Source organism: Xenopus laevis, chromosome 8L (genome assembly GCF_017654675.1).
Source record: "Xenopus laevis strain J_2021 chromosome 8L, Xenopus_laevis_v10.1, whole genome shotgun sequence".
NCBI classification, from domain to species: domain Eukaryota; kingdom Metazoa; phylum Chordata; class Amphibia; order Anura; family Pipidae; genus Xenopus; species Xenopus laevis.
Genome location: NC_054385.1, coordinates 36,952,312 through 36,968,951, shown reverse-complemented (window position 1 = coordinate 36,968,951; position 16,640 = coordinate 36,952,312). Strand labels below are relative to the sequence as shown.

Here is a 16,640-nt window from a genome sequence, read left to right as displayed (position 1 = left end):
ATGACTTGGATGAAGTTTTAATGAAGGGGACACTTGTCATGGTCCCCAGAATAATAGCCCCACGGGTACGTAAATAAAAGTATGCAAAAGTACATAATTAAAGTATAAAAGAAGTATTAACGAAGGGGACACTTTGGGTACAGTTGTCAAGGTCCCCAGAATAATAGCTCCTTGGGGTACGTAAATAAATTGATTCTGGACATTATTTTTGTGTAAATTATACTCTTGCAGTATTATATCCATCATGGATGTGAACACTGGGTCCAACACTGGGAGTTGTATATGAGCAACAGCAGAAACTGCTTAAAAATTGCCTCATGCCAACTCCTCTCATTAGATAACGTCCCCCTTTCTTTAACACTGAGCCTGACGGACTGCGCCAAAAAACACGCTTGTGTTGCACACCAGGCGCAATCTATAAGCACAAGGAGGCGGGAGGTTACCACGGCTAGGAGACCATTAACCACATATTTCCCTTCCAGTGCCATGCCCATAATATATAATGCCTTCAGATTAGCAAAGAAGCAGATACTTTTATTAGAATACGTGACGCGCACAGGAGGAAAACGCTAAATGCCGGGAGAAGTGGGCTTGACTTGCATGGCCTGCGTGAACTCCTATTGGTGCACTACAGTATGGCCTGAGCGTGCCCAAAATATAGACGGAACGAGGTTGTGGCGTTTTGCGTAGCAGACAGCCCAGCATGTAGCCTTGTTCTGATTGGCCAAGCCTAAGCTTTCGTATTTTGAAAACTTGGCGGCTGCAGTGAGGTACTTCGAACCCTGACAGAAGGCTGATAAGTGACAACTATTCCTGAGCTCGGAGGTGAGAACAATCGCCTTCGCTTTTTATTAAAAGCGCCTCATGAGTGTATGATGCAGACTGCATTGGTTTCTGTGCCGTACTGCAGCTTGCGTCTCTATTAATTGCTTATTAATGCTGAAGTCACATGGGGGGTTGATATGTTTCTGGATTTAATCAAGTGAGCTGATCACACATCACTACCTGCACATCACTAACCTGTAAGTAGATATATACGGTTCTCCGTTCTTCCCTCCACTTCAGGGAAAGGGCAGCACATATATATGAATTAGGGCATCATGTGGCCCCTATACCTCCTGGCCCCCCTGCAGCCACTGGGTCTGCTTCCTCTGTAGTTACGCACCTGGGAAATGGGACAAGGTGGCTCACAGAACAGAAGGACACAATGAAAGGCTGGGAGGACTACAGCAAGGGGCTATTTATTATATATATATATATTCCTCACCTGATGGTACTAGTGCAGCTGAAGTTTCAGGCCACAAAGAACAAGGCAAAATGACAGCAGCTATGAAATGAGAGGTTAGAATAGTTTTACATTGGTATTTCTCATATGGACCCAGGAGATGGCAGTGTTACAGTAGCTTACTGCAAGCTAAAGGGACACTAATGCCTAGAACAGTGATCCCCAACCAGTAGCTCGTGAGCAACATGTTGCTCTCCAATCCCTTTGATGTTGCTCCCATTGGCCTCAAAGCAGGAGCTTATTTTTGAATTCCAGGCTTGGAGGCAAGTTTTGGTTGTTTAAAAACGAGTGTACTGCCAAACAGAGCCTCAATGTAGGCTGACAATCCACATAGGGGCTGCCAAATAGCCAATCACAGCACTTATTTGGCACCCCAAGAACATTTTTCATGCTAGTGTTGCTCCCCAACTCCTTTTACTTATGAATGTTGCTCACGAGTTCAAAAGGTTGGGGATCCCTGGCCTAGAAGCACATGACAATACAGCAGCTACTAACCTTACTATGTCAGGCCTGTCTATAGTGTGGTAGAAGTAGGTGTGTCCCCTTGTATACCTTCATGTGGTAATGGATTAGTCTCTGTCATGTTCTCCAGCCACTTCTTCATAAACATCCCCACCCAATTCTAAATCCAATAATCTCAAACCACAGTCACCCTGCCGTCCCCCTCTGTATTAGCATGCTTTTCATATTTATGTGATATGACAACAAATGTAAACTTTCCAGATGTGTTTTATCTTTAGGGTCAGTCATGTAGGGCATCTGATCTGGAACCTGCACAATGTGGAGCAACAGTTGTAGGTAGGGAAACAGTGGCTCAGTGACACCCTGACTTTTCTTGTACACACAGTGCACTACAACTTATAGAGCCAGTGAGTATAATATCCTATCCAAATGAACTGTGCGTGTAGTATAGTATAGAAGAGAAAGATTGTGCCTATAGTAGCAGTGGATAATAGTCTCTGGGAAGGGAGTGTGACTGTGGGATAGCAGGTATAGTAGGGAGAGATGGTGCCTATAGTAACAGTGGGATAATAGTGTCTGGGAAGGGACTGTGACTGTGGGATAGCAGGTATAGTAGGGAGAGATGGTGCCTATAGTAACAGTGGGGATAATAGTCTCTGGGAAGGGACTGTGGCTGTGGGATAGCAGGTATAGTAGGGAGAGATGGTGCCTATAGTAACAGTGGGATAATAGTGTCTGGGAAGGGACTGTGACTGTGGGATAGCAGGTATAGTAGGGAGAGATGGTGCCTATAGTAACAGTGGATAATAGTCTCTGGGAAGGGAGTGTGACTGTGGGATAGCAGATATAGTAGGGAAAGATGGTGCCTATAGTAACAGTGGGATAATAGTCTCTGGGAAGGGAGTGTGACTGTGGAATAGCAGGTATAGTAGGGAGAGATGGTGCCTATAGTAACAGTGGATAATAGTCTCTGGGAAGGGACTGTGACTGTGGGATAGCAGGTATAGTAGGGAGAGATGGTGCCTATAGTAATAGTGGGATAATAGTCTCTGGGAAGGGACTGTGACTGTGGGATAGCAGGTATAGTAGGGGGAGATTGTGCCTATAGTAGTAGTGGATAATAGTCTCTGGGAAGGGACTGTGGCTGTGGGATAGCAGGTATAGTAGGGAGAGATGGTGACTATAGTAACAGTGGATAATAGTCTCTGGGAAGGGAGTGTGACTGTGGGATAGCAGGTATAGTAGGGAGAGATGGTGCCTATAGTAACAGTGGATAATAGTCTCTGGGAAGGGAGTGTGACTGTGGGATAGCAGGTATAGTAGGGAAAGATGGTGCCTATAGTAACAGTGGGATAATAGTTTCTGGGAAGGGAGTGTGACTGTGGGATAGCAGGTATAGTAGGGAAAGATGGTGCCTATAGTAACAGTGGGATAATAGTCTCTGGGAAGGGAGTGTGACTGTGGGATAGCAGGTATATTAGGGAGAGATGGTGCCTATAGTAACAGTGGATAATAGTCTCTGGGAAGGGACTGTGGCTGTGGGATAGCAGGTATAGTAGGGAGAGATGGTGCCTATAGTAACAGTGGGATAATAGTCTCTGGGAAGGGACTGTGACTGTGGGATAGCAGGTATAGTAGGGGGAGATGGTGTCTATAGTAGTAGTGGATAATAGTCTCTGGGAAGGGACTGTGGCTGTGGGATAGCAGGTATAGTAGGGAGAGATGGTGCCTATAGTAACAGTGGATAATAGTCTCTGGGAAGGGAGTGTGACTGTGGGATAGCAGGTATAGTAGGGAAAGATGGTGCCTATAGTAACAGTGGATAATAGTCTCTGGGAAGGGAGTGTGACTGTGGGATAGCAGGTATAGTAGGGAGAGATGGTGCCTATAGTAACAGTGGGATAATAGTCTATGGGAAGGGACTGTGACTGTGGGATAGCAGGTATAGTAGGGAGAGATGGTGCCTATAGTAATAGTGGGATAATGGCTCTGGAACTATATGAGGGCCATTTACTGCCATTTTTTCTTTTGCTTATCTAATTTTGTGTGCGTTTAAGTTTTAAAAATCTCTGCTTTATAGTGTACTTTATGTGGCCCTTAATGCCCACAGCCTTTCCTGGTGCTTAACACCGGTAATAGAAGAGGAGTCGATGGCGGAGCTCGCCCCACTCCTTCCTCTCACCCTCGTCCGCCGTAGCTATCGCGGGAACTCGGTAACATCGAGTACATGAATGCATTCAGAAAAAATACCCGCTGGCAGCGCAGGCGGACATATCCACGGGAAGCGGTAGGATTAATATCAATAAGCGGCTTTTTTAAACATACACAGTGGTATATAGAGAGTGGGAGTGCGAAGAACTCTAATTTTGTGTGCGTTTAAGTTTAAAAAATCTCTGCTTTATAGTGTACTTTATGTGGCCCTTAATGCCCACAGCCTTTCCTGGTGCTTAGCTTGGGGTTTTCTATGGAGAAGGGAGGTATGAGTGGCTTAGGGAATGGTTTGCTTTGCCACATTGGCTGTAAATATTCATATATATATATATATATATATATATATATATATATATATATATATATAGATATATATATATATATATATATATATGTATATATATATATATATATATACACACACACACACACACACACACATATATACACACACACATATATGCACACACACATATACAGGTATACACACACATATATACACACACACATATATATATACACACACACACACATATATATACACACACATATACAAACACACACATACACAAACACGCCGATTCTGTAGCAGAAACGCCCCCATTTCCGCTACGTCACAGGTGTACGGGCAGGTGAGGGAGCTCTGTGGTGATGAATGTCAAACAGTGAATGCACGAGTATTGTATTGGAACTGCTGCTGCTGAGGGAATGAATGAACGTGCGAGAAGCGGACGTTCCATTGTTTTACACAGTCCTACGTACAGCAGAGAGTGCAAGCGAGCAGCGTGTGCGCCTGGAGGCAGAGGCGACTTACAAACAAATGAATTGAGTGATCCAACCCAAAATGTTCAGCTTTTTGCATAATTCTTTTTCAAGGTTATAAGAGACTCACTCTTTGTCCTGTCCCACAATTAGATGCACTGAAGTCAGTTACAATCAAGCTGTTCATCCCTTCTTAAGTGTGTGTGTGTTACTGTGTGTTTCTGTCTGTGTGTGTTACTGTGTGTGTGTGTGTTTGTGTGTGAGAGAGTTACTGTTTCTGTGTGAGTTACTGTGTGTGAGTGATTGGTACATTTGCTGTTGTGTGTGTGTGATGCCAGCTGTGCCCACACTCATGCCCCTTATCCCCATTCTATTCATACAGTGCTGAGGCAATAAACTCACTCTATTTTACCATTGGTCTACACTGACATCAAAGTTCCAGGCACAGATTCTTTCCCCTCCTCTTTCCCCACTAGCCCTGGGCTAAGGCTGTAGCTCTCTGGGTGTTGGTGCTGGAAGTTGTAGTTCAATAACCTGTGGAGGGAAGCCAGTTGCACTACGACTTCTACATCCCCCTTAGTAGGGACTGCCATACAGCTCTCCCTGCCCATTTAAAGTGATACGGCTTATTTACAATTTGTAAAATGAACATGGTAATTAGGGGGTGTGGAAACAAAAATGGTTGTGCCTAAAAATTTTTGCCACGCTACGCGCGGCACAACTTTTTGTCCCTCTTTTGATTTCCAAAATGTTTGGAGGTATGTATTATTGTCCCACAATGTGTATAACAAACGGATCCGCACACACACTGGTTAATGCAGTCGGGGAATTTCCCATTTTATTCAGCCACCAAACATTCAACGTTTCAGGGGGGGGAGCACCCACCCTTCCCCCCCTAAACGTTGAATGTTTGTTGGCTGAATAAAATGGTATATTCCCCGACTGCATTAACCAGCGTGTGTGCGGAGGCAGCATAGCTCTCACCAGCTGCCATTTTGGAGACTATCCGTGGAAAAATGCCTCTGCTATACTTGGCTAAGAGGAGATGCCTGATGCTTCAAACTCAGGAATGGATTAACCACGGGCCAAATTTAAGTGTATCAGACAGTTTTCTTTTCTTCAAAATTTCACTTGCTTGTACTCAGCAGCAGTAAATAAAGAGTTCTTATTGGCTGTACTGCTAATTATCAACAATACTGGCTGTTCAATGTCATAGATGTGAGTGACCCATTAACTGGGTATTATTGTTTTCACAGATACAACAAAATAGTGAATAGAACAGATACTCCAATATTTTAGTTCATTCAATAATCTCAATAATACATGTCCTAATAAAAAAAAAATTCTATTTTTAAGTGATCGTTTCTTACTATTGGAGGTCCTCACATCTCTCTTTTGAGATATTGTCTCAGTATAGTTCCACCCTAATTGGTAACGACCAATACTGCAGTAGTACTGCCCAGAGTATCTGCTATCATATCCATATGTTTTTCTTGCTGGGTGGTATGTATGTTCTTTGTTTAAATTGTTACAAGTTTGTATAGCATGCAATTATGATGTAATATAGGTTTGATAAAGACTCTTAATTGCAATACCACCTTGGGGTATATAATTTTTTTTCTCAGTGTGCAGGATTTATTTACTTTTCTAGGGTGTTACTGTATCCACAGATGCAAAATAATGAATAGAACTGATATTCATTATGAATATTTCAGTCCTTTTCAGAATTTCACTATAATTCCACCCTAACGGTGACCACCAATAAGATATAAATAAATAGCCATTATTATTATTTATTATTATTATTAACATGTATTTATATAGCGCCAACATATTGTGTAGCACTGTACATAGAACATATGGAGTTGTATTGTATAAATAAATAGCCATTGTATACAATTGTTCTCTATGAGCATATCTGCACTTTATCATGTTCTTCATCATGTTCTTACTACTATCATATCACAATGATACACCCATCATGTCTGACGTTTAGCGTTATTTACTTAACATATTACATCTGCTGAGTGTGCACTGTATTGTCCTGTCCCTGCACTGTACTGACCTGTCTTGCAGGAGTTGCATATTTTTGCACTTGCACTTTTTGTCTGTTGTCTGGTACATCTATGTTGTGTGTAGCAGCATGGTCCTAGAGGAACGTTGTTTCGTTTCACTGTGTACTGTACAAACGTATATGGATGAAATGACAATAAACTCACTCGTGACTCTTGACTTGACAATAATGCAGTATATTTTCCTTTTTATTTCTATTGTTTTCAGTATTGTTAATTTATGGATTATTCTGTTATATTACAGAATCTGGTGCCTATACGCTCATCTTTATGCTGCTTTTCCCTAGAAAGATGGCCCTTTTCTGTACAGATCACCAGAAAAAATTATTATTACATTTATAAAGCTCTGACATTTTTCTCATTGGTGCACATAAGGTTTGGTAATTTAGAAACAAATTGATACATTAGGTTGCCACCTTTCTAAAACATTCTCACAAGCCGATGGAGGGGGTAGGGTTGCCACCCGGCCGGTATTTTAAAAATGATGGTTGATCCCAATGTTATCAATAGGGAAAAAATATAAATATATAGGAAGGCGGTATTTTTTTCCAGAAAAGGTGACAACCCTAGGAGGGGGGTGGGCAAAAAAGGTAGCCGGGCAATGGCCCATGGATGGCTGGAGGTTATGGAGAGGATCAGACAGGGCCAGAATTAGGAGTAGGCAGAAGAGGCACGGCCTAGAGTGCAATGCTGTGTGTGAGTGTGGGGGGGGGGGGGTTGCTGGGCATGCACCTCCTCTTTCTACCTATCCGTAGTCCTGGAGGCTTGCTTAACCCCGTTCCTTGGTCAAACTGCCCCTTCCCCTGTCCTAACAAATGCAAGTGTACATGCATGCGTGCGCCCCCCGGCAAGGTCCATTTGGAAGCAACCTTAGTTGCAACCAGGGCCAGATTTACATAGCAAGCGCCCCTAGGCCACTGTAGTTTGTCGCCCCGTCCCCTCCCTTTTATTTAATCAAATTTTCATCAATGGGACCAGAGCAATGGGGAATGGCGTACAGAAAATTTTAAAAACAAATGTATCTCCTGCACCTCACCAGTGTTTCTGAACCAATGTGGGTGTGATTGGGCAGCATGCCCCCCCCTAAAATCATGCTGCCCTCGGCCTGGGCCATGGTGGCCTCTCCACAAATCCAGGCCTGGGTGCAACTTTTGCTTGGCCCAGCTCTGGGATCAGGGAAGAAAGTAAAGGTTAGGGTGGATCAGGGTGGGCCAGGGGCTCAACGCAAGGGTGTTTACCAGCCTTGGTATGTGTTTTGTCAGCTAAGCCAGTAAAATACTCACCAGCAGTGGCAACCCTAACATTAGGTAATGACAGGTCCTGGTCACACTTGAAAAAGCATAATTTTTTCTGCATGGAGTTCTATCATTTTTAGGGTTTGTGCATTTGCTTCTAAAATTTTTGTAAATATGCAAATGTGTGGGTCAAATGGCTGCAAAATAAAATAATTAGATAATACCGGAGTCTTTTACTTGTGTAAGTTGTGGTTTAAATGAGAATTGTGACTGAAGTCAAGAAAAAAATGGAATAGTTAGGACTGAGCTTTGATTATAATGTGGAGAAGGTATAATGGCCGCAATCGCTTTGTGCACAGAGTTCTAAAGGCAATATGTTTTTTATAGTTTGCGCACTTGCTTCTTGCCTTTCAAAAACATAGCCTGGGAATGATACTTGGGATCTCTACTTTGTTTTTCCATTTCTGGATCACATGGCTGCAAAGTAAGATCACTAGATTCCAACGTGGAAGCGCATTTCTATTATCCAGACACTCAGGCGGCTACAAAAATGTATATGATGAGGTTGGAATAATCATCGCGCTTTTACAGGTTGCCCTTTACAAAGATGGCCGCTGTAAGCTGTCTGGTTGCCACGGCGACACATTCGCTTTGACAGTACCCTTACACGTCATCAGTAGAAGGAAGCCGGAAGCTTCAGATCCGGCAGAGGTTCAGCTGGAGTGAGAACAGGGGTCGGTGTTGCGGGCTGGGATCTTGATAAAACCAGGTAAGTGTGACGCGGACTGAGAGAAACTGGCTCGTACCTACTTTATTTTGTCCAAATGGGCCCGTAATGGTTTATTTTGTACCGAACTATTATGTAGGGCTGGGACTACCCTCTGTCTTATTGAAATCCTGTGAGTGGGTATAGGGATACTACAGAGGAGGCAGACCCTGCAGCTGCTCTGATCATGAGCAGTTTTTATTAAATGGAAAATGCTGATAAGATTTTACAACTCTGCATTTTGAAATGTAATTCAGAGCTGAGCTCCCATGTGCCTCATTGGGCTCCTGTCTTTATTGTTCAAATATGGGCTCAGCCACATCTATTCATTTGTTTGAGAGGCTCCTTTATTGTAGCATTGATATGTGCCACTGTGCTGTTTGATAAAAGGCTGCCTGGCCTGAAACATTGCTGTAATGCCCTAAGCACTAATAAATATTTTTTAAGTGAAAATAATTCAGGGTGCTCTTCTAACGTTCCGGCACTGTGTTGGTTGTCAGACCAGCAGATGCAAAATCTGTTCTTTCAAGGGATAACACAGTGTGGTATCACTCAGTAATGCTTGTAATGTTATTTTTCCTGCAGACTAACCTATGCCAATATTTTTTATTAAACATTAGTTATGCAGTCCAGCTGGAATATTCGGTTGTTAAAGGGATACAGGGGCCATTGGTGGCCCCAGGCTGTTTCTATATCTTTACATTAGGGATGCACCAAATACTCTTTTTTGGATCCGGCCGAACCCCGAATCCTTCTTGAAAGATTCGGCCGAACCAAATCCAAACCCTGATTTGCATATGCAAATTTTTACTTCCATGTTTTGTGACGAAAAGTCACACGATTTTAAGGATTCGGATTCGGTTCGGACAGACTCAAGGATTCGGCCAAATCCGAATCCTGCTGAAAATGGCGGAATCCTGGCCGAATACCGAACCGAATCCTGGATTCGGTGCATCCCTACTTTAGATAGTTATTATGACATGGGTGCCCAAAAGGTAGATTGGGATCTACAAGTGGACCTTTAGCTGATGATCAGTAGATCTCAAGACACTGTCAAGGAACAACTTGTCTAAATCACCCCCCTATTTCATGCTTTTCATTCAGATATTAATTATGTTAAGGCTACATAAGAAATAAATATTGTCTCATAAATGAATATAATATTTAAGTTATATTTTCCATGGAACAAGATGCTAACAATGCTTTTATGGCCGTAGATCATAATGGGACAACGTCATTAAAAGTAGACCTCACATCAGTAAAGTATGGGCACTCCTGTGTTATGATATTTGCTGTGTTTCGACCAACGATATTGTATGGATTTAGAATCCTGATTTCTAATCTCCACAGTCTCCCCAATCTTGTATGATCAAGTTGGATAGATCGCAGGAGGCTGTTGCTGGTTGTAAAAGCTTTGCAGGCAACATACCCTGATAGATTTGGGCTAAGACACCACTGTGGCTTATATCCAGCTGTGACTTTATAAAACAGCCATTGTTTACCTGCCACAATGCTGCTCCTTGTTGGAAAGAACTAGCATTTTAAAAAAGTTCTGAATTCTGTGAACAGATTTTAAGGTGTGCTTTTAAGGTGTCTTTAAATCTTTTTAAGATTTAAGATTTTTAATCTTCTTAACTCTTTTAAGATTTTCAGGTGTCTGTTTTCAGGTGCTTATTTTTTTTTTAACTACAACAGGAAAAACAGGCTGACCCTGTTTACAAACTACAAAAGCACATGCTGATCTATGAGGAGGGTTAACAGGGCCACAATAAAGTGTCAGAATAAAGCTATTCAGATAAGAATCAGCACTCATCCAGACAGGAATAAAAGGATATTCTAGATTTCAACTGCAAGGAGGCCCAAAATAAGAAGGAATCTGTCATATTTTCATACAAATCACTTGACTAACTTACAGATAAATGGAAGAAAAGAGATGGGATAGAAATTACTAAGATTAGAAGGGTCAAGAGAGGGTTTTTCTTTCAATCGAGGTGTGATTTATCAGAGAGGCGAAGAATCAAGTCAAGAAAGATCAAATAGATAGGTAATCGCTTTGATTATAGTGTGGAGAAGGTTGGAAGGAATCGAAAACCAGAAGTTTCTAAATGATCTTGTTCTGTCTGGGGAGAAGGGTCACAGAAGAGACAGCTAGAAGGATGCTGCTCACCAATGCCATTTCATTGGGTAATGGTTGACATGGGAATTCATGCATTTTGCCACCTGAAAATTTTATAGATCAGAGGGAGGTAGGCACAGTATTCAGAATTGCCATTTAAAAAATGCTCTGCTATTTTAAGTCTGACCATTGTACATCTCAGCAGTGTAGCAGGCTCGGAGTCATAAGGACCTATGCTAAAATATTATGGATAGGGAAAAACAACCCCAAGAACAATTTATCTATAAGAAAGGCAAACAGGCGCTGTAACTCTGAGCACTTGGTTTCAGCGGGACACAGTAGGATTAGCTGGATAATTCATAGGTGTGTTTAATAGGTGTAGCCACGGTAAACAAGCTTGCACGTCTTAAAGGAATTGTTCAGTGTAAAAATAAAAACTGGGTAAATAGATAGGATGTGCAAAATAAAAAATGTTTCTAATATAGTTAGTTAGCCAAAAATGTAATGTATAAAGGCTGGAGTGATTTGATGTATAACATGTCAGTCAGAACACTACTTCCTGCTTTTCAGCTCTCTTGGTTTACACTGACTGGTTACCCTGGTTACCAGGCAGTAACCAATCAGAGACTTGAGGGGGGCCACATGGGTCATATCTGCTGCTTTTGAATCTGTTCAGTGCTGAGGATCAATTACAAACTCACTGAACAGAAATGTACCATGTGGCTCCCCTTCAAGTCGCTGAATAACTCAGAGTTAGAGAGCTGAAAAGCAGGAAGTAGTGTTGTGGCTATTATGTTAGACATCCACTCACTCCCACCTTTATATATTACATTTTTGACTAACTAACTATATTAGAATCATTTTTTATTTTGCACAGCCTATCCATTTACACAGTTTTTATTTTCACACTGAACTGTTCCTTTAATATTTAAGATACCAATCCTCCTAATGTGCCAGGTAATTATAGAAAGTGGAGGCACTCACGGGTCCAAATATAAGTGAATTTATTATGTTTTTCACATATTCCCCCACATCAACGTGCTTCGGTTGCTTTAGAACCGTCGTCCTGACGATGGTTTGAAAGGAACCAAAACGCGTTGATGTGGGGGAATATGTGAAAAATGTAATAAATTCACTTTACGAATATCGAAACATGTTTTGGGAGATGCACCCTGGACTTGGCTGGACTTTGGGTGAGTGCCGATACTTAATGTGATGTTTTGATGGAAGTGAGTCTGAAGAACTGGTTTTGGTAATAGGTTTCTGTTATTTACTAAATTTAGGTTAATTATCATAATGATCCCTAGAACTTAATTGCTTAATAAATACTTAATTAGCATAATTTACTTGCCATACATATACAGGTATGTATTACCACCATTTTGATTCTATCACTTTATGTATGTATTTATTCATGTGCTGCCATACTGTGTGCCTCATTTATCCACGGGCACAACGTTTGCAGATGCAGCCCTGCCAGTGGGAAATAAATCCATACTGTAAAACCATATTAACAATTTATGGATGAAAAAAATGCAATGAAAGAGTCTATTAGAGCCAATTTAAATGTGAACGAGAGAAATGCCAAACACGTACATTTATACCTACATATATTTAGAATTTTGGTTCTGATTGCATGGATTCACAAAATTAGTCTAGTCATGTGTCTCAATATTCACAGGATTTATATTTATTTGATATATGTTTGGCCCTATACACAAATTAACTATGCTTTATGATGATTTTCACAATAATTTACTTAACTCGTATTTTCACTTTAGTCTCATATAGCATTTTTTTTTATTTTTTTTGTGCTTTAGGAAACATGATTTCAGAAGGAGGTTCGTTTATGCGTGGCATGTTGATAGGAGGAGGCTTCTGTGTAGTCATCACGCTTCTGGGACATATTAAAGTTGGACATGAACATGGTATCTCCCATGAACATCATCACATTCAGGCACCAGATAAGGAGCAAGTTAAGAAGCTGTCGGAAGCGGAACGTGTGGAACTCAGCCAGAGCATGCGTGTGTATTGTATAATCCTTGTAAGGCCAAAAGACTTAAGTCAATGGGCTGCTGTCCGTGAAACCTGGAGCAAACACTGTGACAAAGCTGACTACTACAGCTCGGAACCAATGAAAGTGTTTGACTCCATTTCTGTCGACACCAATGACATGTGGACGATGATGAGAAGAGCCATCCAGAAGGCCTATGAGAACAACAAGAACGAGTACAACTGGTTCTTTATATGCACGCCTTCCACCTTTGCAGTGATCGAAAACCTGAAATATTTCCTACTCCAAAAAGATCCTTCTCAGCCATTTTACATCGGCCACACTATGAAATCCGGAGACTTGGACTACGTTGATATCACTGGCGGAATAGTATTGAGCATTGAGTCGCTGAATCGCCTTTCCGCCGTTTTCGAGGAGCCGGAGAAATGCCCCGAGCAGGGCGGCTTGATATTTAAGATGGCCGAGGATAAGCAGCTGGCGATGTGTCTCAAATACAAGGGAGTCTCGGCAGAGAATGCAGAAGACTCCGAAGGTAAAGATGTCTTCAACACGAAATCTGTTGGCTCGCTCATTCAAGAAGCCATGGCCAAAAATCCCCAGAAAGTGGTGGAAGGATGTTGCTCAGACATGGCAATCACTTTCAGTGGTATATCCCCCAACGTCATGCACGTCATGATGTACGGCGTATACAGACTGAGAGCATACGGACACACTTTCAATGATGCTCTAGTTTTTCTACCCAAACCTGACTCTGACAACGATTGATGTTTGGGAATCATGGCCGTCATCACTTCCCGCTGAGATTTTTTTCACACAAAAAAAAAAATTGATTGTACCAATATCAAAATTCTATTAGAAGGATCTGTGGTTTTCTTTTTCTTGTTTTTGATCAAGATTTTTTTTAACGGGAAAAAAAAACAATGTTTGCAGTCACAACCTGATCGAGTTATTTTGTGAAGTTTGCGCATTTTGTTTGCACACAAGAGAGAAGTCCTTGCCGTCTGGCCGTTGTGGTACATTACTTGTTGGCTCCTAATGAGATTGTACACAAATTTTACACACTGACAACTTTTGCACTCAAAGTCTATTTTTTATAACTCTGTGGAAGGTGGCTGCGCATTTGGCTTTTCTTATGGTAAAATGAGTTTTTGTTTGGGTTGCTCCCTGTGGGAGGCTAATTGTGCTTCAAGTTTCAGTGGGTTTGCCTTTCAGATTAGGGCTTGACCCAAGAATCACCATTCTTCAGGTTCCAGTTGTAGTCCCAACATCCTTGTATCCAGGGTGACAGCTGGCAGAAAGGTCCCAAAGTTAACCCAGTATCATTGCCAAATGTTCACATTATCATTCTGTGTTCTAACCTTCTCGGGGTATCTGTGTGTTGGTTTAACATTCAGAGCTAATACACTCCTCACATAGCACTGGTGTCAGAGACCCAACTGCAGTCAACGCTGAAAGCAAACCGTTCGGCTCCTATGGGTTTCTATACTGTAATAGGCCATGTTATAACATTACCCCTTTGGTACCATAGTAAGAACTTGCCCCAAAAAGGCATGTTTTGGGGATAGAAATGCTTTTGCTTTTCAGTTGTGTGCACCTGAAATCACGTGATATTTAGGGTTCTGCAGGGTGTGCCATAACAGTGAATGCACATTCACATTTTGAAAGGGGTGGTTCACCTTTAAGTTAACCTTTAGTATGTTATAGAATGCCCTATTCCTTGCAACTTTGCAATTGGTCTTCATTATTTATAGTTTCTGAATCGCTTGTCTTCCTCTTGTGCCTATTTTCAAATTTCAAGTCACTGACTTCGGCAGCCAAAAACCATTGCTCAGTGAGGCTACAGTTTTATTGTTACTTGTTATTACTTATATTTATACACAGGCACTCTCCTATTCATATCTCCTTCAAACCACTGCCTTGTTGCTAACGTATTTTGGACCCCAGCAATCAGATTGCTGAAATTGCAAACTGGAGAGCTGTTGAACAAAAAGCTAAATGACGCAAAAACCTCAAGTAATAAAAAATGAAGACCAATTGCATATTGTCTCAGTATGTCTACATCATACTAAAAAATTATTTAAAGGTGACTAACCCATTTAACAAATGTTTGGGTAACTGGTTTTACCCCAGCTGTGTCCGTTTTGAATGAGATCCAGGTGTAGGCAGCGGGCCAGACTGGAAGACTTCAGTGGCAGCTTATAAAGTAGGTGGTTGGGATTAACAGTTAATAATTAAAATTGCCATTACCACTGAAGCCTTAAATAAATGGTAAAATTTGCATTAATATAATCATATTAAAGTGAACAGATGTTCTGTACAAGTGTTGGATGGTTTTTCATACTAAGGGGCAGATTCGAATAGTGAACTCGAATTTTCAAGTGTCAAAATTCACACATTCAAATTTTAATCCCCTTATTCAAATGTAAATCCAGATGTGAGATGTATTACACCTCAACCATGGAAGCTGTCTTAATTTGACTATTCGCCACCTAAAACCTGCCGAGTTCATTTACAAGTCAATGGCAGAGGTCCAGTGACCCATTTGAAGATGTTAATAGCCTTCCTGGCATTCAAGTTTTTTTTTTCAGGAGAAAAACTCAGTTCGTACGAATCAAATAGGATTCAAATTTTTGGATCGGAACCATTCGATGGAATGTTAGACATTCAAATTTTTTTCTTAAATAACCTCCCAGTCGAATTGTGAGTATATTCGAATTAAAAAAAACTCACATGAATTCGAAATTCGACCTTTGATAAATGGGCCTCTGAATAAAGGCAGTTTTCATGGAATAGTATACTCATGGAGTACATACATTTGCCCAGTGTTGGACTGGCCCACTGGGATACCAGGAAAACTCCCGGTGGGCCCAGGAGTCAGTGGGCCTCTTGCTTCTAACCATTTGGCCTATTTCATGGTGATTCCATATTTCTATTGAAATTTTGAGAATTTCAATGCTGTTTTAGCCTTTTAAATATCCATCTACCTTAGGGCAGCGGCGTTTTGACTTTCCAGTGATGTTAATGTAGAACAGAAACCAACAGTACGGCACCACCAAACACTCATCTTTTCGGAAAAAAAAGATAAGAACCTTTTATTTTGATCGCATAAACTTACCATTTAACAGAAGCAACTTTGTGAGGGCGGTAATGTCATAGGTACAATGAAGAATTAGGGTATTCTTTTTTTGGGGGTGTTGATATTTTGCTAATGTAATGGAATCTCTTGTAAAGATTAAAATATTTGTAACTTTTTAAAATCTGAGTAATGTAAAACTATATATGAAATAAAATCTATTTTATATTATTACACACTGTTGACTCGCTTATTTTCCTTGGGTCTTTATTGCTTGTCAGCTGAATTACGGTTTCTTACATATTAACGGACCTATTAAAGACTAAAGGAAGGCTATGAGGAAACTTTGGGGAATGCTGCTGCTGCAGTTAAGCAGTATAGCCCATTTTACCCTGCTGTTTCCTTCTAAGGGGTTAATATTACTGCAGGAGAAACGTACCCAGCACGTTAGCTAAGAGCATAAATCTACATGTCTAAAACTGTCATCTTCACTAAAGCTATTGTAAACAGTGGATGAGGAAAATCCCTATACATTGACCTCAAGAGTTCCATTAGACAAATCCAAGTTAAGAAGACATTTATGTCCCATGAACAGGACATCTCATGAGCCCAAACTGTAGTTGTACTAAATGATGCAATGTACA

The 16,640-nt window shown here is 41.1% G+C and overlaps 1 protein-coding gene and 1 long non-coding RNA gene across 2 annotated transcripts; both read left to right on the top strand.

The window, feature by feature from the left end:
• Window positions 1-1,762: 1,762 nt before the first annotated feature.
• Window positions 1,763-3,091, top strand: LOC121397020. The gene is made up of 3 exons (XR_005963352.1): window positions 1,763-2,079; window positions 2,276-2,280; window positions 3,062-3,091. It is a non-coding gene; the product is annotated as an uncharacterized LOC121397020 (long non-coding RNA).
• A 5,634-nt stretch (window positions 3,092-8,725) lies between these two features.
• On the top strand, window positions 8,726-13,749 carry c1galt1c1.L (C1GALT1 specific chaperone 1 L homeolog). The gene is given in 2 exon segments (NM_001094737.2): window positions 8,726-8,796; window positions 12,730-13,749. A coding segment is annotated over 1 exon segment (954 nt). The 5' UTR covers window positions 8,726-8,796; window positions 12,730-12,734; the 3' UTR covers window positions 13,689-13,749.
• The last annotated feature ends 2,891 nt before the right edge of the window (window positions 13,750-16,640 follow it).